This window comes from Halichoerus grypus, chromosome 14, assembly GCF_964656455.1.
Source record: "Halichoerus grypus chromosome 14, mHalGry1.hap1.1, whole genome shotgun sequence".
Lineage (NCBI taxonomy): Eukaryota > Metazoa > Chordata > Mammalia > Carnivora > Phocidae > Halichoerus > Halichoerus grypus.
In genome coordinates this window covers 12,555,029-12,582,656 of record NC_135725.1, presented here as the reverse complement: position 1 = coordinate 12,582,656, position 27,628 = coordinate 12,555,029, and the positions used below count along the sequence as shown (strand labels likewise).

Here is a 27,628-nt window from a genome sequence, read left to right as displayed (position 1 = left end):
AAATATCCAGCAAGAAAAAAGGCTACCTCCTAAGAGGCAGAAGTGTGATAAAACAAGTAACATGATCAATAAAACATCTTAAGTCTAAATAAGCACAGACCGTAAAAAAATAACATTTTAAATAAATGACAAGTAAAATTTCTGAAGGTACAGATATGGAGTAGAGGAAGAGAAAGTATCTGAACTAAATGGAAGAATAAAAATGCTTACTTAAAAAAAATACATGTTACTTAAACTTTAAGAGTAGTCAACAGAATAGGCTTAGAATATGTAACTTTAGGGGAAAAAATGGAATAAAACCTTTATCAACAGCAACAGAAAAGAGGAGAAAGGAAAGCAGGCAGGAGGAATCGAACTAAAAGCACAGTGAGTAGAAAACCACCATGAACGGACGTGGTGAAATTCCCTTCCTGATGACATGTCATGACACCACAATGACAAAAACTGCAGAACAAAACCCAGTACATACTTCTCACAGCAGATAAATCAAAACATGATGCAGAAATAACAAAACAGTAGAGCTTTAAAACATAGGAAGCAAAAATATAATTATTAGGAAAAATAGAGAAACCTCACAGCAAAAGGTCACTTTAAAAATGGATAAACTGGGTAGGTAAAAAAGTATGTGAAACATCTGCGTAAGTATAGTAAACCTGTTCTAGCATATACATAATTATATATATTCATACATATAAATATATAGACTAAATATACATTCTTTTTGAATACATACAGAACATATACAAAACCAAATATGAAAGTCCAAAGAGATCTCAAAATATCTAAAAGTCATAAAGTCCACATTTATTAACCATAAAGGAACAGAAGTAGAACTCTACATTCAGGTTTTGAAATTCCATTATCCAAAGAAATTAAAACAGTAATTACTCCTGTACAACCTTAAATGAATGAAAATGTTAAAAACTGACAATATGAAATCTTAAACAGAAAAGCAATAAAAGCACTTATCAACACACGAGATGCAGCCAAGTGATAACCAGATAAATAAAAATATTTATGCCCTGAAATGTATTTATTAAAAGTTAATAAAAGTTAAAAGTGAAATAACTTATGAAAGTGCAAGCCCTGGTAAATATGCTAAGGCAAAAATAGAAAATTCTAGTCCAAGGAGTATTAAACTACATAACAAGTCAGCATGACACTGAAAAACCAGTTAAGGATGAAACAAAATAAAATTTTAGGCCAATCTCACATGGTGCAAAAAATTGTACATAGAAGATTTTCTAGTTGAATCCAGTAATGTATTAAAATATCAAGTACGATGTGCGACAGAAACAGAAAGATGATTCAGTGTTACACATGTTATCAACCTGTATTCCTGCTTAGGGTTTTAAAGATGAAATCTTTATGCCTTTTCCCTCCTAAACTCTAAGTATTAGAAATGGAGTACAAAGGGTTCACTCCCACGAGGACAGAGGGAAAAAGGGAGGAGACGTCAGCGACTGGAGACCTCAACAGCATTCAGAAGAAGAAACACAGCAGAGGGACAACTAATTTAGTACCCTATTATAGGACCCACAGTGTGAAAGACGATGACAGAAAAGGGAAAGGAGGACCCTCTCAAAACAAAAAACCAATGCCAGAGCCTCTCAAAAACTCAGAGATGTCAACAAGTATAAAAGATACACAACAGGACTGCCCTGCCCTACACCTCCTACCCCGCTGCTCCTGCACCCCGTCCACACAGACACCGTGCGCACTCGGCACTGATGGCCTAGCCTCTGCCACGGAAATTTGAGGTTTATTCTCTGGAGAAATTAAATGAGAGGCACCTGGGATCTGAAGATAAAGGCACAGAAAAAGGGGTGAGGTTGAAAAATGGAAGATGAACAAAGTGTTTCAACCACCGGGAATGTTTCAAGTTATGAGTCTATCCCTAAGACAGGTAATTCAAACTTTAGTTTCTGAATGGTTCTGAAGAACAAAACCCCACATACTGTTGGGGATCTCTTAGCTAAGAAGTCTACTTTCTTGCACAGCCATCTTAAAATGATTTTGCCATCAAGCCCCACCTATGCATAAAGAATTTGTAATCAGCTTTTTAACGTCCTACTCTTAACATCAACAGAATAAATCTCTTAAAATTTAACTTCTGCTACTGAGATAACTAAATCCAATTTTACCATCACCCTGTTAAACTATAGCCACTCAGTTACAAAGATCACAGTGCCTATCTACTAGGAGTAGTTTTGAGAATTTTTCCTCATTATCATCTGTGCAACTGTTCTACTGAGCAGGACCTTAGACAATTTCCAAACAAAAAGTTGTCCCACAATTCAGACCTGAACACAGAAGTTAGGTTAAATTAGCATAGTAAAAATTTCAATACAAAATCTTACCTGTTTATCTTTCCTTTCTATAATATCTTGCTTTTGTTTGCATTTTTGAGAAGTCTCCTTGATATCTGTTGCCTGTAAAATTGAACCAGAAGGAGAATTTAGTTAAAATCTCAAGCAAGCAAATTATGTGGTCCCACCCATCCAAATATCAAGTTAACCCACAATGCTTTTCATTTCTTTCATACCAAATTTATAGTTACCAACAAAAATACTAACTTACTTGCAAATCTATAAATGCTTATTCATTGATATTAAAAATAGCCATAGCAGGATGCATACATGTTTCTTTATCCCTTCACATTTATTATCTTGTGGTATTTCATCTGATCCTAGAAACCATTCTATTAGGATAGCAGGGTCCATAGTTCAAACTGTTCTCAAAATCTTGGGACTCCCAAAATCTCTCTAAAGGTCAAAAGCCATGACCATAAAAATTTTAAGTTTAAAATTTTTAAATAATTTTTTTAATAAATGGAATATTCCATATGCCATTATACTATTTATTCTAAGAAACATCAGGTTTTCAATGATAAATTCACAAAAGAAATTCAATGTTTCCAGGAATACTACTCTGAATCCTCTTATCATTAAAACATAATCACATTTCAGGGCGGCTGGGTGGCTCAGTCGGTTAAGCATCTGCCTTCAACTCAGGTCATGATGTCAGGGTCCTGGGATCGAGCCCCACATCGGGCTCCCTGCTCAGAGGGGAGTCTGCTTCTCCCTCTCCCTGTCTCTGCCCCCGACTCATGCTCGCTCGCTCTCTCTCAAATAAATAAAATCTTTGGGGGGTAAAAAAAAATCACATTTCAGTTTTCTCTTTTGTATGCTGGAATTCCTATTAAGTAGCAACCTGCAAAAAGTGACGATTAGGACCCTGAAAGCCCTATGGTGGTAGAATTGAGTTAAAAAAGGAATGAAAGCTACAAGTGAATGCACAAAATAACTTAGAAAACCTGCAGAGTAGGTCCTGTACTTGCTAAAATACAGAAAATCCTAAGCAGAGCCAGAAAAGTACCTTCTCTTTGATTCGAGCCTCCAAAATGTGACGCTGCCTCTCAATTTCTTCAATTCGACGGGTCATAGGGATCTGCCCTTCTTTAAGTTTTCTCACCTCTTCCTTCACTCGGTCTCGAGCTAGTTTTACTTCTTCATACTCCTGACGAACATTTTCATATTCCTTGCAATTAATTCAAGAAAGAAAAGTTAATGTACTACTAGCTTAAACTAACACATCTCCTAAAATCAAGGTGCAGACAGAAACCAAATCTATGAAAAGACTGTTTTGATATCCTTTCGGCAGGTCTACTAATATAAAATTTACCCTCTGAAACAACTTAAGAAATAGTGAATACCACAATGACTTATCAAGAACCGTGTACTCAGTATTTACCTCTATCACTAGGCTGGACTCCGACTTCCATGGTTCTGAAACTTACACAGTAATTGCTACTAAAATGAGGTCTTCCTCTAGTCTCTCAATAAAGAAGGGATATGAGAATGTATAAATAAAAGAAACTCAGTTATGAAAAGTAAAAATGCAAAAACAAAACAAAGGAAAAATGGGTCAAAAGGAGAACAAAAATGCGGGTAAAAATGATGCCTGTCATGTCACAAGACTTAATAAATATTTGCTAGAAAACAAAAGTAAGAGTGCTCAGAGAGCATATAGTAAGAAGGAATGGGACGAAGAAAAGAAAAGATTACAAACATTAGAATAAATTAAAAAACAATGAAAAAAGATTGAAATCAATCTCAGAAAGAAAAGGATAAACCAAAAGACTTTAAAGGAGAAAGATAAAGTAGGTTAAGAGAATAATGGGCATAGGAAAATGTAGTCAAAACAAGCTGAAAAGCAAAAAGTTTAAGAATTATGGACTGATGGGACAGGGTAGGGTGAAGGGGTGGTGGAGAAAGGCCACAAATACAGCCACATGTTCTATTAACAATTACCTCCATCCTAACCCTGGAACAAACATAAAACTTCCTTATTCTGTTCCGCCCATCATGAAGAGATGCACTGAGCGAATGGACTCTTCAGCTCAAACTGTGGTCATAACTAATAACTATACACTGCAGAGCGATTAAAAGGAAAGAGTAGCCTCAATAAACCAAGGAAGCAGGAGGAAAGAATTATAGTCCACAGCTTTCAGCTACATCTGTACCTGAACTTATCAGTGGTACATGCCAAGTAAATGCTCTGTGACCTGAGGACACTCAAAGATTTAATTTTTATATGTAAACATATTTAGATCATTGATATCTTATAAAACAAACTATCTGTTGAGGACTCAAACCTGGAAGAATTAAGAGCACAATCAACTGTTATTTGTTACACAGTAAGAGTAACAGTACACAGCTGTATCATAACACCAATTTTATTATGATATGTAAGGCAAAAATGAACAAAAGCATCTAATTTGAATACAGAGCAATTAGTGCCTTCTTTATAGCCTTTCTGCTAGTTAAAGCATCACTATTTTTGCCTCTAATAATTAAGACTTACCACCCACGGCCTTTTAGCTTCAAGCATCTCAATCAAATCTAAATGTCGCTTACGTTCATAGAACCTCTCCACATCTTGTTTATATCTTTCATTCCTCTGAATCATTTTCTCTAGATACTCAGTTTTCTCTTTGCATGAGGTCTAAAACAAATATTTAACGATTAGTTTAACTGAAAAGACAACAGGTCAAACTCTATAATGATGAAAATGTACAATGCTAGCAAAATTTCACAATGAAGAATTTCACAGTTCTTAAGAACTGTACAACATGCATACCTGAGTTCTGGTCTAGGCCCTGCAATTTATTAATTGTGTGACTGTGAGGAAGCCCCACCACATCTCTGAGCCTAGCCTCTTCCTGCCTAAAGACAAGACACATTTCTGCCCCACTCACCTCAAGGGTAGAAGCAACGTACTTACTTTAAGTGCAAGTTCAACAAAAGCTGTTAATGTGATATACAAATGAAAGTAGTATTATTACGATTAGTACGTTATGAACACCCATGGCTTAAGGACTTAGAAATGAGATGAAGGAAGCTAAAATCTGGCCTTTAGACTGTGAGTTAACAAATGCAAAGATGTACTCAGAACCTAGTAGGGTATGTGTTTGCATTCCTTCAGAGGAGAGCACTAATTTCAGAGTGTTTCAGATCGAGTATAGTAGTCCCTCACCTTATTTGTGGGGAATATAGTCCCAAACCACTAGAGGATGCCTGAAACCACTTAGTGCCAAGCCCTATATATATATATATGTACTGCTTTTACCTAAACATGCATACCTATGATAAAGCTTAATTTGTATATCTGACACAGTAAGAGACTAATAAGAACAAAAGAGAATAATTATAACAATAAATGGTCATAAAAGTTATGTGAATGTGGCCTCTCTCTCAAAATATATTATCGTACAGTTGCCACCCCTCTTCTAGTGATGATATGGGATAATAAAATGCCATGTGATGAGATGAAGTGAGGCACTGTGACATAACGTCAGACTACTGTTGACCTTGTGACCGTACGCCAGGAGGATCATCTGCTTCTGGACTGCAGGTGACTGTGGGTAACTGAAATGGCAGGTAACTAAAAGTGTGAATAATGGGGGATTACTGTATCAGACTGTTCCACTGGGGAAAGGGTAAGAAGACTGACAGAGTATCTAAAGCAGTATAAAGTAATTACTACTCCTTTGGTCACTAATAAATATTAAATTATAATAATATGCTTATTATTAACTATGGACAGTTACAATTTAAGAGAAAGCATTTGTTTATAAGATATTTTATTATGAAAATTTACTGAATTTATGTTAGTGGCTGGGACATGGAAAATGATTCATTAAACAAAACACCTTTTCAAATGATATGCTATAAAAGAACATTGTAATGTGTATGTTTATTATAGGTGAACATCAAAAACAACACTGCAACTAAACACAAAGCTCTCTTACAAAGTCAACCCTCCTACAACTGAAAAAATATGAGAATTGTTCAACAGAGACACTACATCAAAATCTACAGGGTAACTGCTATATTACCCAAAGCCTTGTACCGTCCTGGCACATGGCAGGTGTTTAAGAAATGCTGAAAGAATAACTACTGAAACTTCCTGAGAGAAATACTTTAAAATACTATCATTGGTTCCTTAGAAATTCAATTAATAACATATATTTGATGAAATGATAGTCAAATTTTTCAAACTTTTTTCAAACCCAATTCTCATTTACTGTGACTTAGTTTAATTAATGTCAGCAATACAACCCTAGGTGGGGAAAAAAAATCATAAATATATGAAGTCACTTGAATCAGAGCTACTATTCACTCTACCACACTGTGAAAGACGGAAACCAGTGAGGGACATAAAAATGAGTTGTCTGTTTATAAATACCTCTAGTTGTTTTTCTTTCTCCCTGAAGTTTTTGAGTTCACAATGGTATCTGTGCATTTCTGGAGGACCAATAGACTTCTCAGTAGCTTCAAGGAGTTCAATTTTACTCAGTTTAGCAAATTCTCCAACTTTATCCTAGAGCATAAAACTTAAATATCAGCAACTATTATTTTTTTTAAAGATTTATTTGTTTAGGGAGCGAGAGAGAGAGAGAGACAGCGAGCATGGGGAGGAGGGAGAGAGAGAGAGTGACAGAGAAACGTAAACAAACTCTGCACTCAGCAAAGAGCCTGACACAGGGCTTGATCTCATGACCCTGACATCATGACCTGAGCAAAGACCAAGAATCTGACGCTTAACTGACTGAGCCACCCAGGCACTCCGCAACTATTACCATTCATAAATATCTTCAAAACATATTTCACTCAGTGATCACACTTGTTAAGATGAAACTCATTTAAAAGAAAAAAACCGTAAGATGTGCAATATATATAAACTCTGTCCTTCATATATTATTCCCTAAAATGATAAAGATAAACTAAGAGTATGAACTGTCATCTTTCTGAGACCCTTTTAAAATTTTCTAGGTCAATATTTCTAGGGTAAAGTGTTTATAGACATATAATAAATAGCTTGGGGATAAAAGAAAAAACAGTTCCCTGGATTGAAATGATCATTAACTACCACACATCAGCTGGAATGTTAGAAGTTAAGAAAAAGGATATTTTTAACATCTACTTCTGGAGATATCAGGCATCAGCTAACAATGCTTTCAAATTTTAAACTTTTCTTGAATTTGGACATACGTAATCAAGTCACTGTTTCTGAATTGAAAAAAATGAACTATAATTCAGTCACTAGACAGCAAAGAATTTTAACATTTAATGTGCATTTTCAGCATATTTTTACTAAACTTAAAATATGACAAAGGTTTAGAATGCACACCTATAGATTTAAGAGTTTTAGTGTATCAAGTATTTTATACAAAAACACGAGTAAGAAGTTGTTCATTAACAAAATTTTAAGTGCCTACAAATTGTAGCACATGGCCACGCAAGTCACTCTACCTAAAAACAATATAATTTTATTTCCTTTACCATTTTCTGTAGTTTAGACTTCCAACTTTTTATTAATTGAAATCTTCCAAATTACTGTAAGATTAGGAGATGAGATGTTACCTTTTACAAAGGACTGTTAGAAAGTATTAACATTATGAGGCTTACTTTAAATAGCCTCCATTACAATGTCCCTTGAAAAGTATTTACATTCTTCTATGGCATGAAGAGGAAACACACAAAATTTTCCCGTGTGTACATTTAATTCTCTCATACCTGAGGTAGAAATTGGCAAAGATTGCCCACTTGAATGTTTAAGGCTGCAACTTGTTCTTCTACTACTTTCTGGGTTGTAGATTTTTTGTTGATGAACCAAGAAGACTGATTTTTTGCCACGTCAATCTCACGGGTGATTATAAGATTTCCAGAAGTTCTGAACCTAGTTAAAAAATAATTTTAAAAATCTTTATGTTCGAAATACATGTATCATTTTAGAAATATAATTTCCAAAATTCTCTTGCAACAAAGGCTTCCAGACAGGATTATTATAACTTTTATTCCTTTTGATATTTTGGCCCCTCCAAAGAAGGAAACCTTGATATTTTATTGGTAATAATACATACTTAACCACATGTAAGTTACCACTTATTCAACATCACAATTATTTAACTGTTAAAAACAAAGCCAATACTAATTTCCAAACGCTGACAGAGGATTTACATATCTGGACTTATTTATCCTTTATTATTCTCCAATCACATGCGTTGACTGCAATTCAAAATGGGGTGGTATATATAAAATTAAATGCTGAAACTTCCTCTACTTGGAAAATATATGAATGAAAACCAATTCTTGCATAAGCAGTTCAGACATCAAAACTAGCCCGGTCATACAAGCCCATGCCTTCCTTGTCATGTACTCCACTCTGAATTCAGAGGGGACTATATCATACACCCTCTTAAAGGAACATTAAGCAATACAGAATCTGAAAGAAGGGTATTTACTTAGGTCTTGCTTTTAGAAGTACTACTGCTCCACACCTCCCATCCATCTTCTTCACTGGGAATCAGCAGCATGTGGTAGAAAGATAAATTATTGGTATTCAATGGCTAAATGACAATGATAACTTGTAAATGTTGTGTATACAGACTATAATTAGAACACTCCAAACATTAAGATTTTAGAACTTAAAAAAAAGGTAGTTTTAAATTTTCATTTCCAGCAGAATGACTAATGAAGTACTTTCTGATCTTCTTGCTATAAACTACAAATAATGAAATATTAAAATGTTCATAAATGCATTTATGAGTTAGCATGAAAGTAAGTAAATCTGGCCTAAATCCCAGGGCAGGTGGAGATCCAGAAGTTGAAAAATGAAACTGGCTTTTCCCCTTGGGACCATTTGTCCCACCAAATAACCTTACACATTCATTTTCATAATCTCCCAGGAGAAGGGTTACAGATAAGGCCCCAAACTACCCAAGGTAGAGAGTCTAATAAAAATAATCCCCAAAAGACTATACCCTCAATGTAAGGGTAAACTAGAACTACTCCACCATCACCACCGACAGGTAAACTGCCTGTCTCAAACTATGGCTTGAATTGCAAAAAAACCAATTTCTCCTAAAGACAGTTAATAACCACAAGCCAATCTAAAACAGATTAGTATACTGAAGTTAGTTACATAACATACCTAAGGTTCAAAAATGCACGAACTGAGAATTGTGTATATTTTGATCCTGGATTGAAAGTATCCAATGGTCTGTTGCATAAGTTAGTGAAAATTCCCTCAGCAGGAATCTACCTTTACCCTTAAAGAATTAAAACAAAGTTCAAAGATAAAGGGGCAGCTTATTGGAAACACACATACATGAAAACAAACCATCAAGAGTAAGAACTAGCAGGGAGCAAGATGGCAGAGGAGTAGGAGACCTGGATTTCGTCTGGTCCCAGGAATTCAGCTGGATAGGGATCAAACTATTCTGAACACCTACGAACTCAACAGGAGATCGAAGAAAAGAATAGCAACAACTCTCTGAACAGAAAAGCGACCACTTTCTGGAAGGTAGGACGTGCAGAGAAGTGAATCCCAGGTGATATTCGGAGGATAGACGGCAGGGGGAGGGGGCCTCCATCAGCCGCTACTGGCAAGTGATAGAGCCGCGGAGCACAAAATCGGAACTTTTAGAAGTCGGCTCCGCTCAGGGACGTCGCTCCAGTGGCTAAGCAGGGGGTGGAACCCTCGTGGGACAGTGTGGACTCAGGACCCTCGGGGTCACAGAAAGACCGGGGGTGCCTGAGTGCGGCAGAGCTCCCAGGGATCTGAGCGGGGAAGCCGGCTGCAGAGACGGAGCCAAGGAGTGGGCTCGGAGCTCGGGGTTGCCATAAACTGTGATCTGCGACACAGTCGGGCCACCTCTCCTCCAACAGGGACCCAACAAGCGGCAGATCCGGGGAGACTCCCCTTCCTCCCCCAGGAGTAGCGGTGCAGGAGCGCACGGCAGGGATGTGCTGGGTTTGGAGACTCCACACGGAGTCGGGTGCCAGAGATAGAAACGCTCGGTCACAGGTTGGGTGAGCACGGAGTGCGGCCGGAGACCGGGGAAACGGGAGTGACTGACTGCTTTTCTCTGGGGGCTCACTGAGAAGTGGGGTCCCAAGTTCTCGGCTCCTCCGGGTTGGAGATTGGGAGGCCGCCATTTTCACTCTCCGCCTCCAAAGCTGCACGGAAAGCTTGCAGGGAACAAAAGCTCCCGAGAGCAAACCCGAGCAGATTACTTAGCCCGGACCCGGCAAGGGCGGGGCAATTCCGCCTCCGGCAAAGACATTTGGGAACCACGGCAACAGGCCCCTCCCCCAGAAGATCAGCGAGAACAGCCAGCCAAGACCAAGTTTACCGATCAATGAGAACAGCAGAACTCCAGCGCTAGGGGAATACTACACATAGAATCCATGGCTTTTTTACCATGATTCTTTAGTCTTTCAAAGTTATTTTAATGGTCTTTTTTTTTTTTGAATTTTTCTTTTTCCCTTTTTCAACCAACATCTTACCAATCCTTTTTTAAAAAATCTTTTTTTTCATTTTTAGATTCATATTCTATCCCTTCATAGTAGTTGCCCTTATTTTTGGCATATATATACAAGTTGTTCTCTCTTTAAAACTCTGGGATACAGTTTCTTCTAACATCCAAATATACCCTAAATCTCTAGGGTATGGCTTGGTTCTAGTCTCCTGCCTGATCACATTATCTCCCTTTTTGTTTTTAAGCCCTCTTCTTTCTTTTTTCAACCAGCTTCTTCTCAATTCCTTTTATAAAATCTTTTATGATTTTCATCTTTACAGTCATATTCCATCCCTTAATCGTATTAACCCTTATTTTTTGTACACATGTAAGTTTTTCTTTAAAATTTTGGGAGGCACTTTCTTCTAACAGACCAAAATACACCCAAAATCTAGTGTGTGGCACTGATCTATGCACCAGCCTGATCATATTTGATCATATTCTGGATTTTTTTGTTTTTGTTTTTTTCTTTTTTCTTTCTTTCCCTTTCTTTTCCCCTGGTTTCAGGTCTTTTCTGATTTGTTTAGTGTATATTTTCTGGGGACGTTGTTACCCTGTTAGCATTTTCTCCTCTCATTCATCTATTCTCCTGTGGACAAAATGACAAGACGGAAAAAATCACCTCAAAAAAAAAGAACAAGAGGCAATACCGACTGCCAGGGACCTAATCAATATGGACATTAGTAAGATGTTGGAACTAGAGTTCAGAATGATGATTTTAAACATACTAGCTGGGCTTGAAAAGAGCATGGAAGTTTTTAGAGAAACCCTTTCTGGAGAAATAAAAGAACTAAAATCTAACCTGAAATCAAAAAGGTTATTAATGAGGTGCAATCAAAAATGGAGGCTCTAACTGCTAAGATAAATGAGGCAGAAGAGAGAATTAGTCATATAGAAGACCAAATGATGGAAAATAAAGAAGCTGAGAAAAAGAGAGATAAACAACTGCTGGATCACAAGGGCAGAATTCAAGAGATAAGCGATACCATAAGACGAAATAACATTAGAATAATTGGGATCCCAGAAGAAGAAAGAGAGAGAGCGGCAGAAGGAATACTGGAGCAAATTATAGCAGAGAACTTCCCTAATTTGGGGAAGGAAACAGGCACCAAAATCCAGGAGGCACAGAGAACCCCTCTCAAAATCAATAAAAATAGGTCAAAACCCTGACATCTAATAGTAAAACTTAGGAGTCTCAGAGACAAAGAGAAAATCCTGAAAGCAGCTCGGGAGAAGAGATCTGTAACCTACAATGGTTGTCAACAGACATTAGATTGTCAACAGACCTATCCACAGAGACCTGGCAGGCCAGAAAGGACTGGCATGATATATTCAGAGCACTAAATGAGAAAAATATGCAGCCAAGAATACTATATCCAGCTAGGCTGTCATTGAAAATAGGAGAGGGACGCCTGGGTGGCTCAGTCGGTTAAGTGTCTGCCTTCGGCTCAGGTCATGATCCCAGGGTCCTGGGATCGAGTCCCACATTGATCCAAGGAGCCTGCTTCTCCCTCTGCCTGCCTCTGTCTCTCTGATAAATAAAATCTTAAAAAAAAAAAAAAAAAAAAAAAAGGAAGAAAATAGGAGAGAGAAAAAGCTTCCAGGACAAACAAAAACTAAAGGAATTTGAAAACACGAAACCAGCCCTACAAGAAATACTGAAAGGGGTCCTCTAAGCAAAGAGCCTAAAAGCAACATAGACCAGAAAGGAACAGAGACAATATACAGTAAGAGTCACCTTACAGGCAATACAATGGCACTAAATTCCTATCTTTCAATAGTTACCCTGAAGGTAAATGGACTAAATGCCCCAATCAAAAGACACAGGGTATCAGATTGGATTAAAAAACAAGACCCATCGATATGCTGTCTGCCAGAAACTCATTTTAGACCCAAAGACACCCCCAGATTGAAAGTGAGGGGGTGGAAAACCATTTACCATGCTGATGGACACCAAAAGAAAGCTGGGGTGGCAATCCTTATATCAGACAAATTAGATTTTAAACCAAGGACTATAATAAGAGATGAGGAAGGACACTATATCCTACTTAAAGGGTCTATCCAACAAGAAGATCTAACAATTGTAAATATCTATGCCCCTAACATGGGAGCAGCCAATTATATAAGCCAATTAATAAAAAAATCAAAGAAACACATCGACAACAATACAGTAATAGTGGGGGACTTTAAGCCCCTCACAGGGGCGCCTGGGTGGCTCAGTCGTTAAGCGTCTGCCTTCGGCTCAGGTCATGATCCCAGGGTCCTGGGATCAAGCCCCGCATTGGGCTCCCTGCTCCGCGGGAAGCCTGCTTCTCCCTCCCCCACTCCCCCTCCTTGTGTTCCCTCTCTAGCTGTGTCTCTCTCTGTCAAATAAATAAAATCTTTAAAATAAGTGAAATAAAAACAAAAAACAAAGAAAAACACTCCCCTCACTGAAATGGACAGATCATCTAAGCCAAAGATCAACAAGGAAATAAAGACTTTAAATGACACACTGGACGAAATGGACTTCACAGATATATTCAGAACATTCCATCCCAAAGCAACAGAATACACATTCTTCTCTAGTGCCCATGGAACATTCTCCAGAATAGATCACATCCTAGGTCACAAATCAGGTCTCAACCAGTACCAAAAGATTGGGATCATTCCCTGCCTATTTTCAGACCACAATGCTTTGAAACTAGAACTCAATCACAAGAGGAAAGTCAGAAAGAACTCAAACACATGGAGGCTAAAGAGCATCCTACTAAAGAATAAATGGGTCAACCAGGAAATTAAAGAATTAAAAAAAATTCATGGAAACAAATGAAAATGGAAACACAACTGTTCAAAATTTTTGGGATGCAGCAAAGGCAGTCCTAAGAGGAAAGTATATAGCAATATAAGCCTTTCTCAAGAAACAAGAAAGGTCTCAAGTACACAACCTAACCCTACCCCTAAAGGAGCTGGAGAAAGAACAGCAAATAAAGCCTAAACCCAGCAGAAGAGAAATAATAAAGATCAGAGCAGAAATCAATGAAATAGAAACCAAAAGAACAGTAGAACAGATCAACGAAACTAGGAGCTGGTTCTTTGAAAGAATTAACAAGATTGATAAACCCCTGGCCACACTTCTCAAAAAGAAAAGAGAAATGATCCAAATAAACAAAATGATGAATTAAAGAGGAGAGATCACAACCAACACCAAAGAAATACAAACAATTATAAGAACATATTATGAGCAACTCTATGCCAGCAAATTAGATAATCTAGAAGAAATGGATGCATTCCTAGAGATGTATCAACTACCAAAACTGAACCAGGAATAGAAAACCTGAACAGACGTATAACCACTACAGAAATTGAAGCAGTCATCAAAAATCTCCCAACAAAAGCCCAGGGCCAGATGGCTTCCCAGGGGAATTCTACCAAACATTTCAAGAAGAATTAATACCTATTCTTCTGAAACTGTTCCAAAAAATAGAAACGAAAACTTCCAAACTCCTTTTATGAGGCCATTTCCTTGATCCCAAAACCAGACAAAGACCCCACTCAAAAGGAGAATTACAGACCAATATCCTTGATGAACATGGATGCAAAAATTCTCACCAAAATACTAGCCAATAGGATCCAACAGTACATTAAAAGGATTATGCACCACGACCAAGTGGGATTTATCCCTGGGCTGCAAGGTTGGTTCAACATCCACAAATCAATGTGATACAATACATTAATAAAAGAAAGAACAAGAGCCATATGATCCTCTCAATAGATGCAGAAAAAGCATTTGACAAAGTACAGAATCCTTTCTTGATCAAAACTCTTCAGAGCATAGGGATAGAGGGTACATACCTCAACATCATAAAAGCCATCTATGAAAAACCCACAGCAAATATCATTCTCAATGGGGAAAAACTGAGAGCTTTCCCCCTAAGGTCAGGAACGCGGCAGGGATGTCCACTATCACCACTGCTATTCAACATAGTATTAGAAGTCCTAGCCACAGCAATCAGACATCAAAAAGAAATAAAAGGCATCCAAATCGGCAAAGAAGTCCAACTCTCACTCTTTGCAGATGATATGATACTTTATGTGGAAAACCCCAAAGACTCCACCCCAAAACTGCTAGAACTCATACAGGAATTCAGTAAAGTGGCAGGATATAAAATCAATGCACAGAAATCAGTGGCATTCCTATACACCAACAAGACAGAAGAAAGAGAAATTAAGGAGTCGATCCCATTTACAATTACACCCAAAACCATAAGATACCTAGGAATAAATCTAACCAAAGAGGCAAAGGATCTGTACTCAGAAAACTATAAAATACTCATGAAAGAAATTGAGGAAGACACAAAGAAATGGAAAAACGTTCCATGCTCATGGATTGGAAGAACAAATATTGTGAACATGTCAATGCTACCTAGAGCAATCTACACATTCAATGCAATCCCTATCAAAATACCATCCACTTTTTTCAAAGAAATGGAACAAATAATCCTTAAATTTATATGGAACCAGAAAAGACCCCGAATAGCCAGGGGAATGTTGAAAAAGAAAAGCAAAGCTGGTGGCATCACAATTCCGGACTTCCAACTCTATTACAAAGCTGTCATCATCAAGACAGTATGGTACTGGCACAAAAACAGACACATAGATCAATGGAACAGAATAGAGAGCCCAGAAATGGACCCTCAACACTATGGTCAACTAATCTTTGACAAAGCAGGGAAGAATGTCCAATGGAAAAAAGACAGTCTCTTCAACAAATGGTGCTGGAAAAACTGGACAGCCACATGCAGAAGAATGAAACTGGACCATTTCCTTACATCACACACAAAAGTAGATTCAAAATGGTTGAAAGACCTAAATGTGAAACAGGAGTCCATCAAAATCCTAAAGGAGAACACAGGCAGCAACCTCTTCGACCTCAGCTGCAACTTCTTCCAAGAAACATCACCAAAGGCAAGGGAAGCAAGGGCAAAAATGAACTATTGGGACTTCATCAAGATAAAAAGCTTTTGCACAGCAAAAGAAACAGTCAACAAAACTAAAAGACAACCGACAGAATGGGAGAAGATATTTGCAAATGACATATCAGATAAAGGGCTAGTATCCAAAATCTATAAAGAACTTCTTAAACTCAACACCCAAAGAAAAAATGATCCAATCAAGAAATGGGCAGAAGACATGAACAGACATTTTTCCAAAGAAGACATCCAAATGGCCAACAGACACATGAAAACGTGCTCAACATCGCTCGGCATCAGGGAATCCAAATCAAACCTCAATGAGATACCACCTCACACCAGTCAGAATGGCTAAAATGAAGAAGTCAGGAAACAACAGATGTTGGCAGGGATGCGGAGAAAGCGGAACCCTCCTATACTGTTGGTGGGAATGCAAGCTGGTGCAGTCATTCTGGAAAACAGTACGGAGGTTCTTCAAAAAGTTGAAAATACAGCTACCATATGACCCAGCAATCGCACTACTGGGTATTTACCCCAAAGATACAAATGTAGGGATCCGAAGGGGTATGTGCACCCCGATGTTTATAGCAGCAATGTCCACAATAGCCAAACTGTGGAAAGAGCCAAGATGTCCATCAAAAGATGAATGGATAAAGAGGTGGTATATATATATATATATATATATATATATATATATATATATATACACATACATACAGTGGAATATTAGGCAGCCATCAAGAGGAATGAAATCTTGCCATTTGCAATGATGTGGATAGAACTGGAGGGTATTATGCTGAGTGAAATAAGTCAATCAGAGAAAGACATGTATCATATGACCTCACTGATATGAGGACTTCTTAATCTCAGGAAACAAACTGAGGGTTGCTGGAGTGGTGGGCAGTGGGAGGCATGGGGTGGCTGGGTGATAAACATTGGGGAGGGTATGTGCTACGGTGAGCGCTGTGAAATTGTGTAAGACTGTTGAATCACAGACCTGTACCTCTGAAACAAATAATACATTATATGTTTAAAAAAAAAAAAAAAGAAGAAGAAAAAGAAGATAGCAGGAGGGGAAGAATGAAGGGGGGGAAATCGGAGGGGGAGACGAACCATGAGAGACTATGGACTCTGAGAAACAAATTGAGGGTTCTAGAGGGGAGGGGCGTGGGGGGATGGTTAGCCTGGTGATGGGTATTAAAGAGGGCACGTTCTCCATGGAGCACTAGGTGGTATACGCAAACAATGAATCATGGAACACGACATCAGAAACTAATGAAGTAATGTATGGTGATTAACATAAAATAATAAAAAAAATGAAAAAAAGAGTAAGAACTAGCAGAAATCACAAAGTAGAATCATACTGAATTAATGGGCAAGTATAGAATAAGTATATTCCCTATATTTCAAGAAATAGAAGATTGAAAATATTTACTTATATCTGATCTGAAGAACCAAAGGGAAATGGATCTAGAATGCAGTGCAAAGACATAGAAAGATGAAAAAATATGAAGGATGTTAAGAGATATGGATGATTAAGAGAACCTAATATCTATCTAATAGGAGCTCCAGAAAGGAAGGAGACACAATGGGTCAGTGGCAATATAGAAAGAGAAGTAGATAAGAATTTTCCAAACCATAAATTTAAGAAGCTCATTAAATCCCAAGCAAAATAAAAATAAAGCCACATCTAAATTTATAGTTTCACATCATATAACACCAAAAACTGAGAGGATTTCAAAAGCCACTTGAGCCACATGAAACTAATGACAAAAAAAAAAAAGTCACTTGCGAAAAAGAGAAATACTACCAAAGAAACTAAGATTAGATTCACATCTAGGGTGCCTGGGTGGCTCAGTCATTAAGTGTCTGCCTTCGGCTCAGGTCATGATCCCAGGGTTCTGGGATCAAGCCCCACATCGGGCTCCCTGCTCAGCAGGAAGCCTGCTTCTCCCTCTCCCACACCCCCTGCTTGTGTTCCCTCTCTCGCTGTGTCTCTGTCAAATAAAATCTTGGAAAAAAAAAAAAAAAAAAGATTAGATTCACATCTGAAGACAATGGAATTACACTTTGTACGTGTTGAGAAAACATCTATCAATGTAGACTTTTATATCCAGCAAATACATCTTTCAAGATTCAGAGCAAAAGAACATCATTTTCAAATAAAAACTGAGCATTCCACTAGAAGATCCTCATTAAAGAAAACTTTTAAAAATATCCTCTGGTGACAAGAAAGTGATCTCAAAGGAAATAACAAAAATGCAAGAAAAAATAAAAAGACAAACCAAAAACACATGAGGTAATTCTAAACAAACACTGACAATATAAATTAATAGTAGTTATTATGTCTAAAAGACAAAATTAAAATAGTTCAGACAAGTTATTCAAATAAAAGTACTCTAAGGTCTTTATTCAATAGGAAGATACAGCCATTTCAGTCTAGACTCAAATTCAAGTGTATGTGTTAATTCTAACAACTGCTAAAACAAGAATGAGTAATTTCCAAAACAGTAAAGAAAAATTAAACAAAAATCCAAACAAGGGTAAGAGAGAAAAGAAATACTGAAAAAAGAATAAAAAGCATAGAATAAGGCAGTAAAAATAAGTCCCAATATGTAAGTCAATCAATAAATGTAACAGATATGCACTATTTAAAAGGCTATTTAACAACACCCCGCTATACTTGTTGAAATGAGATACAAAAGGTATAAAAAAACTTGAAATAAATGAATAAAAAAAGATAATCTGGAAAACACTTAAAGAAAGCTGCAAACTACACTAATGGCAAATTAAAACACATTCTAAGGGCAATGCATCAAAAAAGAAAGAAGTCAGTACATAACAACAAAAACTTCAACTTCACTAGGATGATAAAACAATTTGAATCTTAGCTGCAACTAATAATGTCCTGAAAATACATAAAGCAAAAATTGACAGGACAAAGGTAATTGACACATCTACATAGAGGGAAAATGTAATACACCCTTCTCAGTAATTAAAGAATCGATGTGATGACTGAAATCAGCAAAAACATACAAGCTTTAACAATATAGTTAATCAGCTTGAACTGAATGGACAGAGAACACTGCACATAACAAGAGCAGAATACTCATTCTTTCAACCCAGTGGGTAACAATTATGTAAGCTCACTACAAAAAGGATGCCTTGACAAATTTCAAAGGGTTGGTAACATGACCACATGTTTAAATATATTACTATATATTAAACTATGTGTTACTATAAGGTCACAGATTTATAGTAAAACATACAATATACACTATACGTATAATACAGCAATATATAATTCCACTATGTATTATACATTGTATTATATATACTATATATAGTATTACTATATATTATATATATTACTATATATAGGCCCATATAGTTATAATACATAATGTGTATAGTAACAAATATAAAGTGTAATTTTATTTTTATAATATATATATTTTTTACCACAGAACTATCAAAGTGGAAATCAATACTAAAATATAACAAGAAAATTACTACATCAGAATTTGAAACAACTTCTAATTATGAACTCAAAGAAAATGAATAGAACTGAAAAATAGGAAAATGCTATATACCAAAATTTGGGAGACAGAGCTCAAGCAATATTGAGAGGGAAATTTTTAACCTTAACTTTCTACATGAGGGAAAACAAAAGACTAAAAATTTGTACAAAAAAATAGCCATTTCAAGAAATTAGGGAAAAAACAAAAAAAAAGTTTCAAGAATTAGTAAAGGTGAGTATAAAAAATAGTGAAACAGAAAACCATGATGTAAGACAGAAACAACAATGCAGAAGTCATTCACTGAAAAGGACTAATGTAACTGACAAATCAATTTTTTCAAATCAAGGGGAAAGAAAAAACCAAGGAGGCTAACACTACTACAGAAGACACTTAGGTTATGCCACTTCTCTGCTCAAATTGTGGTGGGTTCACAGCTTACTCAAAATAAATGCAAAGTCCTTACACTGGCCTACAAAGGCCCTATGAGCTGGCTCCTTGATATTTTTAGACCTTATCTCTTACTATTCTCTCGTTCAGTGCAAGGCAGTCACACTGGGTACCACTTCAGTCTTTTTTAGCATCTGCAGATGCTGAAATGCTGTTTCCCCAAGTATCTCCATGCTCAACATCTATCTCTTTCAAGTCTTTGCTCAGGTACTGTCTTCTGAGTGAGAACTTTTCTGATCACCCTATTTAATACTGTAAACTCCACTCTGGCACTCCCTCCCTGCTCAATTTTTTACCTGACACTAATCACCATCCAATGTAGCATGTATTTTACCTATGTATTTATCTGCCCTTCCCTCCCGCCCCTAACCATAAATTCCAGAATGCTCTATCTCTCCTCCCCCTCAATGGATATGTACTCAAATATTTGAAAATGACTACATAAATGTATGCTAGAGATTATTCTATCTACTGTTCCATTCAAAGAGTATGTGACCAGTTAACACATTTGTTCAACAGCAGTAACAATTTCAACAACAAGCCATTTTGTATTCCCAACAAGTGACCACAATGTAACTAAAAGAGTTTGGGGAAAGGGAAACCTCCCCTGTAGTTCTGGCAACAGAACTCTGGTTTATGGTCACCAGTTAGATTATTATAGCTACTAGCTAGTACACACCAAAAAGTGTACCTCTTTGATAACTAAGAAAACAACTGGGCCTTGGTGATTCAGAGCAGAAAATCAGGAGTGTTTAACACCTGCAGCCATCCATAAAAGACTTTGAAACTTATATATTAATACTCCCTCTGTATTTTATAAAAATACCTGGCTTAGTATATTTGTTTCACTTGCAGTATCTAAGAAACCACTGTGATCTATCAACAGCACCAAGGCTAACACAAGAATATCTTGGCAATTTTTTATTTTTTTTCAGATTTTATTTATTTTTTTGACAGAGACACAGCGAAAGAGGGAACACAAGCAGGGGGAGTGGGAGAGAGAGAAGGAGGCTTCCCGCTGAGCAGGGAGCCCGATGTGGGACTCGATCCCAGGACCCTGAGATCATGACCTGAGCCGAAGGCAGACACTTAACGACTGAGCCACCCAGGCGCCCCAACTTTGGCAATTTAAAAAATATATAATCCATTTCATATGTACAAATCAATGTTTTTATTGTGGTAAAATGTACATAACATAAAATTTACCATTTTAACCATTTTTAGGTGTACTGTTGAAGGAATACGTGTATCAACAACAGTTTTTAACATATGCACATGGTTCTGTAACCATCACCACCATCTAATTCCAAAATGTCTTCAACACCCCAAAAAGGAGCCCAAACCTGTTAGGCAGTCACTCCCCACTCTCTCTTCCCCAAACAACCACTCATCTATTTTCTGTCTCTATGGATTGCCAATTCTGGACATTCCATAGAAGTGGAATCACACAGTACATAGTATTTGTGTCTGCCTTCTTTCACAAATCATGCTTTCCAGGTTCACACATGTTGTCGGATCGATCAGTACTTCACTCCTTTCCACAGCTGAGTAAGATGTCCTTGTATGACTAGATCACATTTTGTTTAGCCATTTATCAGATGATACACATTCGGGATGTTCATAAGTTTCACTATTAAAATTAGGAAAAAGCTAATTTTGTGCAAATGAGTAAACATTCTCTAGAATAGTAACTGGATCAAAGATTATTTAAAATCTGATATTATTGTCAAATAAGATATACTGCTTACATTCCTACGTGCATGACAGGATTCACTTCTCTATAACTTCATATTACTAAGTTTTATTTAAAAATTTTGCTAAAAAGGAAAAAAATCCTCATTTTGATTTCCTTCAAAAGTGATGAGTTATAACTAATGAGCTGTATACTTTTTATACATATTGGCCATTTATTTTACTTGGTGTTAAATTTCTTTGCTTATGTTCTATAAGTTGTTTGTAATTTTTACTGACTTGCATGAGACACTGGTATTTTGGTAATTTTAAGACATGTACATGTTATTTGTGCTGAAAATGTTTTCTCCTATCTGTCACTCATTTTTAACTGTGGTACCATTATTTTCAGCTGGATTTGTATGGAATCTAAATTTCCTTCTTCTTTTTTATGGTTATTGGGTATCCTATTCTGCTTGAAATAGCCTTTCCCTTTCCTAAGATTTAAAAAATAATATACATTTTTTTCTATTATTTTCAAAGTTACATATTTTTTCACTAAGCCTTTAACATATCTAGATTTATGAGTCAGGTATTTGATAAAGCTCTAAATTTATTTAAAAAAATTAAAAGCCAATTAGTTTGCCTCAATTCGAGTAATTTATAGCCTACATTTAAACTGCTATCTTTACAATAAATGCTCATAGACATTTAGATCTCCCTACTTTTTCCATCCTGCTACTCTAATTTTCTGAACTAATACCATTATCAACAGCTTTACAGTATACTTTAACATCTGGTACACAGATGTCTTATTCGTAATTCTGCTTTTCCAAATCTTCTTGGTTTTCCAGCACATTTATTCTCCCAAATGAACTTTAGAATCAACTTGTAAACTTACCTGTTGATACTCTGGTTAGAACTATATCAAATTTACATATTAATTTGAAAGGACTGAAAATGTTGAAAATGAGTATTAACTTTATGTTTCTAGGAACATAGTATACTTCTCCATTTATTCAGGTCTCGGTTTTGTATCTTTCAGTAAAATATCATTATATTTTAATAAATTAAGTATAATCTTACCTGTTTTATTTCTATGTGGTTTTTTTTTTTTTGCCTACTTCTCATCATTACATAAATAAAACATTCTCCCACAGTTTTTGAGTAAAAAGATCATTTCCCCATATCCTATAAAATGATGACGCTATATCAGATGATCTTTAAAAGCCACTTAAGCTCAAAAATTTCATTACTTTCTATGAACACTCCAAAAAACACCACTCACCAAAAATCAACTAAAACAATGAGCTTATCTGTGTTTAAAAGACTGAAAAGCATATATACTGAAGATGGTTAACTGGTTTCATCTTGAATACTGACTCTCAGACATCAGAAATGGCTGCCAAGAGAGGTAATTTCTTTAAGAAATCTACTGAAAGAAAAATCTTACCATTTAGATTTTAAAAGATGCATAAAAAAATAACTTATCTGGATAAAACACCCTTTAAATATGATTTCTAATATTTATGCCATAATGCTGTATTATTACTCTTTTCTAAAGTCATCACAAAAGCATGAACATAAAGAAATTGTACAGGAAAAAGGGGTTTCAGCACTTTCAACACTTACAATTCAATTTCAACCATTCCTTTGGAACATCCTCTCTTCACAAAAAAACCAACCTAGAACAAAAAAGACAAAGTGCACTGAGTGATGACATTCCCAGGTTATCAAAGATTCAGCAAAGTCATTATTATTTGTCTAATTAAAATCCTTTCAATAACTATTTTCTCTGTCCACTCTCCTCACTTTCCCGGATTTGGGAAATGGTTTCCATTGTTTCCTCCCACAAGTAACAATACTATTAGTTACCATTTACTGAGCGTTCGATGTGCCAGACAGCCTCTTACAAAGCTTGTGACAAAGCCAGTAGGTGATACAGAGCAAGGAACTGAACCCACGAAATATGGCTCCAGAGTCTGTGTACTTAGCATCTATACTAAATACTCTCAGTAGAGGCAAAAAAAGCCAGTGGGAAAATAGGTTCTACAGTTTAATCATAGAGATCTTATTACCACTGGAGACTTCTTTGGAGTTACATAGATTAAGTATTAACAATCACTCTAATATTACCCATCCCGTCATTAATGAGGATATAATTGTCATTTTCTTAAAAAGAATATAGTAAATACAATTTAAGTACAATTTACATGGTAAAACAGACCTACTTAGTCTAGTTTGAATACATACACAACCACAAACTTGAAGAGAGACCCTGGGCCTAAAGAAAATTAGATTGGATCTTCAATCAGGCTATAATAGTAATTCTAAAAAAAAGTGGAAAACACACCTTGCAAATAGTTATCTTTTTAATAGTGGTAACAGCAGTGATGACAACAATTAGAAAAACAAAAGCGAACATTGATTAAGCATTACCATACGCTACTGTGCTAAGCAATTTATAATTTTCTTTCTTAATACTCATGAGCAACCTTAGGAGGTATGTATTATATCCATTTTACAAATGATGAAACTGAGGCCCAGAAAGATGACAAAGGAGGTCTGCCCTCATAACCAGAAAGTACAGCTTAATGATTAAGAGTACATGCTTTAACACACACCATCCAGGTTCCAATCTCAATCCTGCCATAAAAGTGTAAGCTGCTTGACTCTAGCCAAGTTAACTTAACCTCTCTGTTTTACTGTTTTAGTTGCTTCATAAACAGGAAAAACAATGGCATTTTTGTAGGAATGCTATCTGCTCATTAGCTTGCATCAATTAAAATACCAGTAAGAAAAAAAATCACAAGGCAGTTCTTATTATAAAATATATATATATGGATGGTACAGAACATGCTAGTGTTACATTTTCATATTAAGATTTAACTATAAATACAACATTAAAAGTATTTTCACTGAGAACTTGTACAGCTCCTGAATTTCTTTAGGGGAAACCTAAAGGTCTGCAATCTGTTACCTAAGAAACCCTGCACTCCACAACCTTCTTCAAAAACCCTACCACTCAAGTGTAAGATCAGTCTTCTTCACGCCAAAAATAAATGGAAGGTTGGTGGAAATGGTTACAAACCAATCCATTCTGACTGTACAGAGTTTGGAGCACAATCCAGCAGACCATTAGAGATAAGGATTTAATAAATGATTTTTAACAATTAAAAAACTATACATCAATATTTATAAAAATCTGGTCCCTGGAAGTTATCTACTCCAACCCCCTTAACTTTAAAATAAAGAAAAACTGAAGTCTAGACAAATGGCTAAGGTCATAAATTAACAGAGCAGTATCTATGAGTATTCTACCTCATAAATGCCTCCCATTGAGCATTAAAAAAACACACACATACACACATATTTTGAATAGGCTTATTTGTAATCTTAAGGGTATATGCTTCAATCTTGTAATCCTAAATTAAATTATAAGCCTGGCTAAGAAACCTATAATACCATTTTAATAATATTGCAATATTCCCAGTAGTTTTAGAAAAATGTAAAGAATCATTTAAACTTTTACAACTATTTTACAGTGTGTTAACTCAACTCTCAAACTCCCTTTTCAGAACATAATTTTATGTGAAATATACACCAAACATTATATATAAGCTTCATATACTGCTTGAAGGAACAGTAAAACAACCAAGCATCTACCACAAATTTAAGGAATTGAAAATTAATCGTGTCTCTGACATTCCCTGTAGAACTCAATACTATTGTATCCTCTCTCAACTAATGTAATCCTGACTTGATCATACTTTGCTTTTCTCTAGTTTTGCTATATACATACATCTCCTTAAATATTAAATACATTATTTTGTGTTTTGACCATTCTATAAATTCATATTACAAGTATTCTTCCAAAATAGCATTTTTCCTTAAAATTACGTTTTTGAGATTTAACCAGTGAGCTAAGGATTATTTTCACTGGTATGTAATATTCAATTTTATTTGACTATAATAGGATTTATTTAAAAACAATACTGCTATAAATATTTCAATACTTTTGCCTGGTATTAATGTACAAGAGCTGTCCAGGAGTAGAATTTTTGAGTGATTGGATATATGCATCTGCAGATTCACTAGGTAATGCCATTTTCGAAGACTACAAATTCCTATTCCCACCAAGAGTGCATCACAGTTCCCACTGCTCCATATCCTTGTAAGTCCATGGCATCGCCAGAATTTTTGTGACTCTGAGGAATGTATCTTGCCAGGATTAGTGTGCAGTTCTCTGATAATTAATGAAGCTGAGTATCTTTGCAGATACAGGTGGCCCTTGAATAACACAACGGTTAGGAGTGCCAACCCCCTCAAAAATTTGCATGTAACTTTGGACTCCCCCGAAACTTAACTACTAATAGCCTACTGTTGACTGGAATCCTTACCAATATCATAAGCAGTTAATATATATTTTGTATGTTATGTGTACTATATACAGTATTCTTACAAGTACAAAAAGAAGTTACTAAGAAAATCACATGGAAAATACATTTACAGTACTGTACTGTATTTAGTGAAAAAAATCCGCGTATAGGTGGACTTGCACAGTTCAAACTTAAGTTGTTCAAAGAGCAACTGTATTTATTGGCCGTCTGAGCTGCCTCTTCTCTGAGGTGTCTGAGCACGTTTTGTCCTTTCTTAATTGTTAACTGTTTTGCTTATTAAAAAGTTTAAATACCGATCTTTTGTTATATGGGTTATATCCCAATTGTGGCTTGTCTTTTTCTTTACGGTGTCTTTTTTTTTTCCCCCAGAGGTACAGGTCTGTGATTCAACAGTCTTACACAATTCACAGTGCTCACCGTAGCACATACCCTCCCCAATGTCTATCACCCAGCCACCCCACCCCTCCCACCCCCCACCACTCCAGCAACCCTCAGTTTCCTGAGATTAAGAATTCCTCATATCAGTGAGATCATGGTGTCTTTTGAGAGAAGTTTAATTTTATCAGTATTTTCCTTTTCAACCTATACTTTTACTTAAGAAATTTTTATTTAACCCAAAGTCACAAAGATAATCTCCTCCACACCAGTATCTCTTAAAACCTTTGTCAATCACATTTAGATCTTCAATCCACTTGGAACTGATTTGTGTTCAAGGGTGAGGACAGAACTTAATTTCTTTTCCTCCTATGCAACCAACGGTCTCAGTACTATTTACCCTTCTTTTCCCCATTCATCTACAATGTCAGTCATCATAAATCAAGAGTCTACTCATCATGGTTTTGATCTGGGCTTTTCATTCTGTCATAGCATGCTGGTCTAATGTATATCCCACCAATACCACAGGTCTTTGTTTCTAATATAGCTGAGAAACAATATTATTAGTTTCAGGTATAACAATGATTTGACAATTCTGTACATTACATAATGCTCAACATAGTAAGTATAATCTGTAACCATGCAAGTTATTACAATACTATTCACCATATTCCCTATGCTATGCTTTTCATCCCCATGACTTGTTTTATACCTGGAAGTTTGTACCTCTTAGTCCCCTTCACCTGTCTCACCCAACCCACCTCTTCTTCCCCTCTGGCAACCACCAGTTTGTTCTGTATTTGAGTCTATTTCTGGGTTTTTGGTTTTGTTTTTTAGATTCCACATACAAGTGAAATATGCTATTTGTCTTTCTCTGACTTATTTCACTTAGTGTAACACCCTCTAGGTCCATTCATATTGTCACAAATGTCAAGATTTCATTATTTTTTATGGCTAAATATTCTATACAACGTTTTCATTTACTATAACTCTGTGTTAAGTCTTGGTATCTGATAAGGCAAGTTTTCCTATTTTGTTGAATTTCTTTAGGAGTATCTCAGCTATTTTTGGCCATTTCTTTTTTCACCTAAATTTTAGAACCAGCTTGTAATTTGCTATAGACAGCATTGGGATTTTGACTGGAATGATGCTCAATATGTATATCAATGTGAAGAATGACATTTTTATAGGTCTTCCTGCCCAATACAGTATATCTGTCCATCTAATCACACTCCAATATTTTCAAATAAAATTTTATAATTTCTAAATATAGGTCTTACATGTCTTGTTGATTTATTGCTATGTAATTTGCACTTTTGGTGCCACTGTAAATAATATCTATTTTTAATTGCATTTTTCTGTTAGCATAGGGAAATGCAACAGATTTTTGTTATA

At 36.1% G+C, this 27,628-nt stretch overlaps 1 protein-coding gene across 3 annotated transcripts in view; it reads right to left on the bottom strand.

Moving 5' to 3' along the window:
• The window catches only part of SMC5 (structural maintenance of chromosomes 5), a 96,153-nt gene that overhangs the window by 60,752 nt on the left and 7,773 nt on the right, over positions 1-27,628 (bottom strand). For 2 of the 3 annotated variants that reach the window (XM_036117910.2, XM_078061997.1), the window contains exons 3-8: positions 23,091-23,143; positions 8,082-8,244; positions 6,751-6,885; positions 4,867-5,007; positions 3,379-3,540; positions 2,361-2,432 (exon numbers count right to left, since the gene is read on the bottom strand). In XM_036117910.2, the coding sequence (XP_035973803.2) occupies positions 2,361-2,432; positions 3,379-3,540; positions 4,867-5,007; positions 6,751-6,885; positions 8,082-8,244; positions 23,091-23,143 (726 nt within the window). Of the gene's footprint in view, positions 1-2,360; positions 2,433-3,378; positions 3,541-4,866; positions 5,008-6,750; positions 6,886-8,081; positions 8,245-8,809; positions 8,865-23,090; positions 23,144-27,628 lie in introns of all 3 variants that reach the window. The other variant, XM_078061998.1, reaches the window with a different exon arrangement.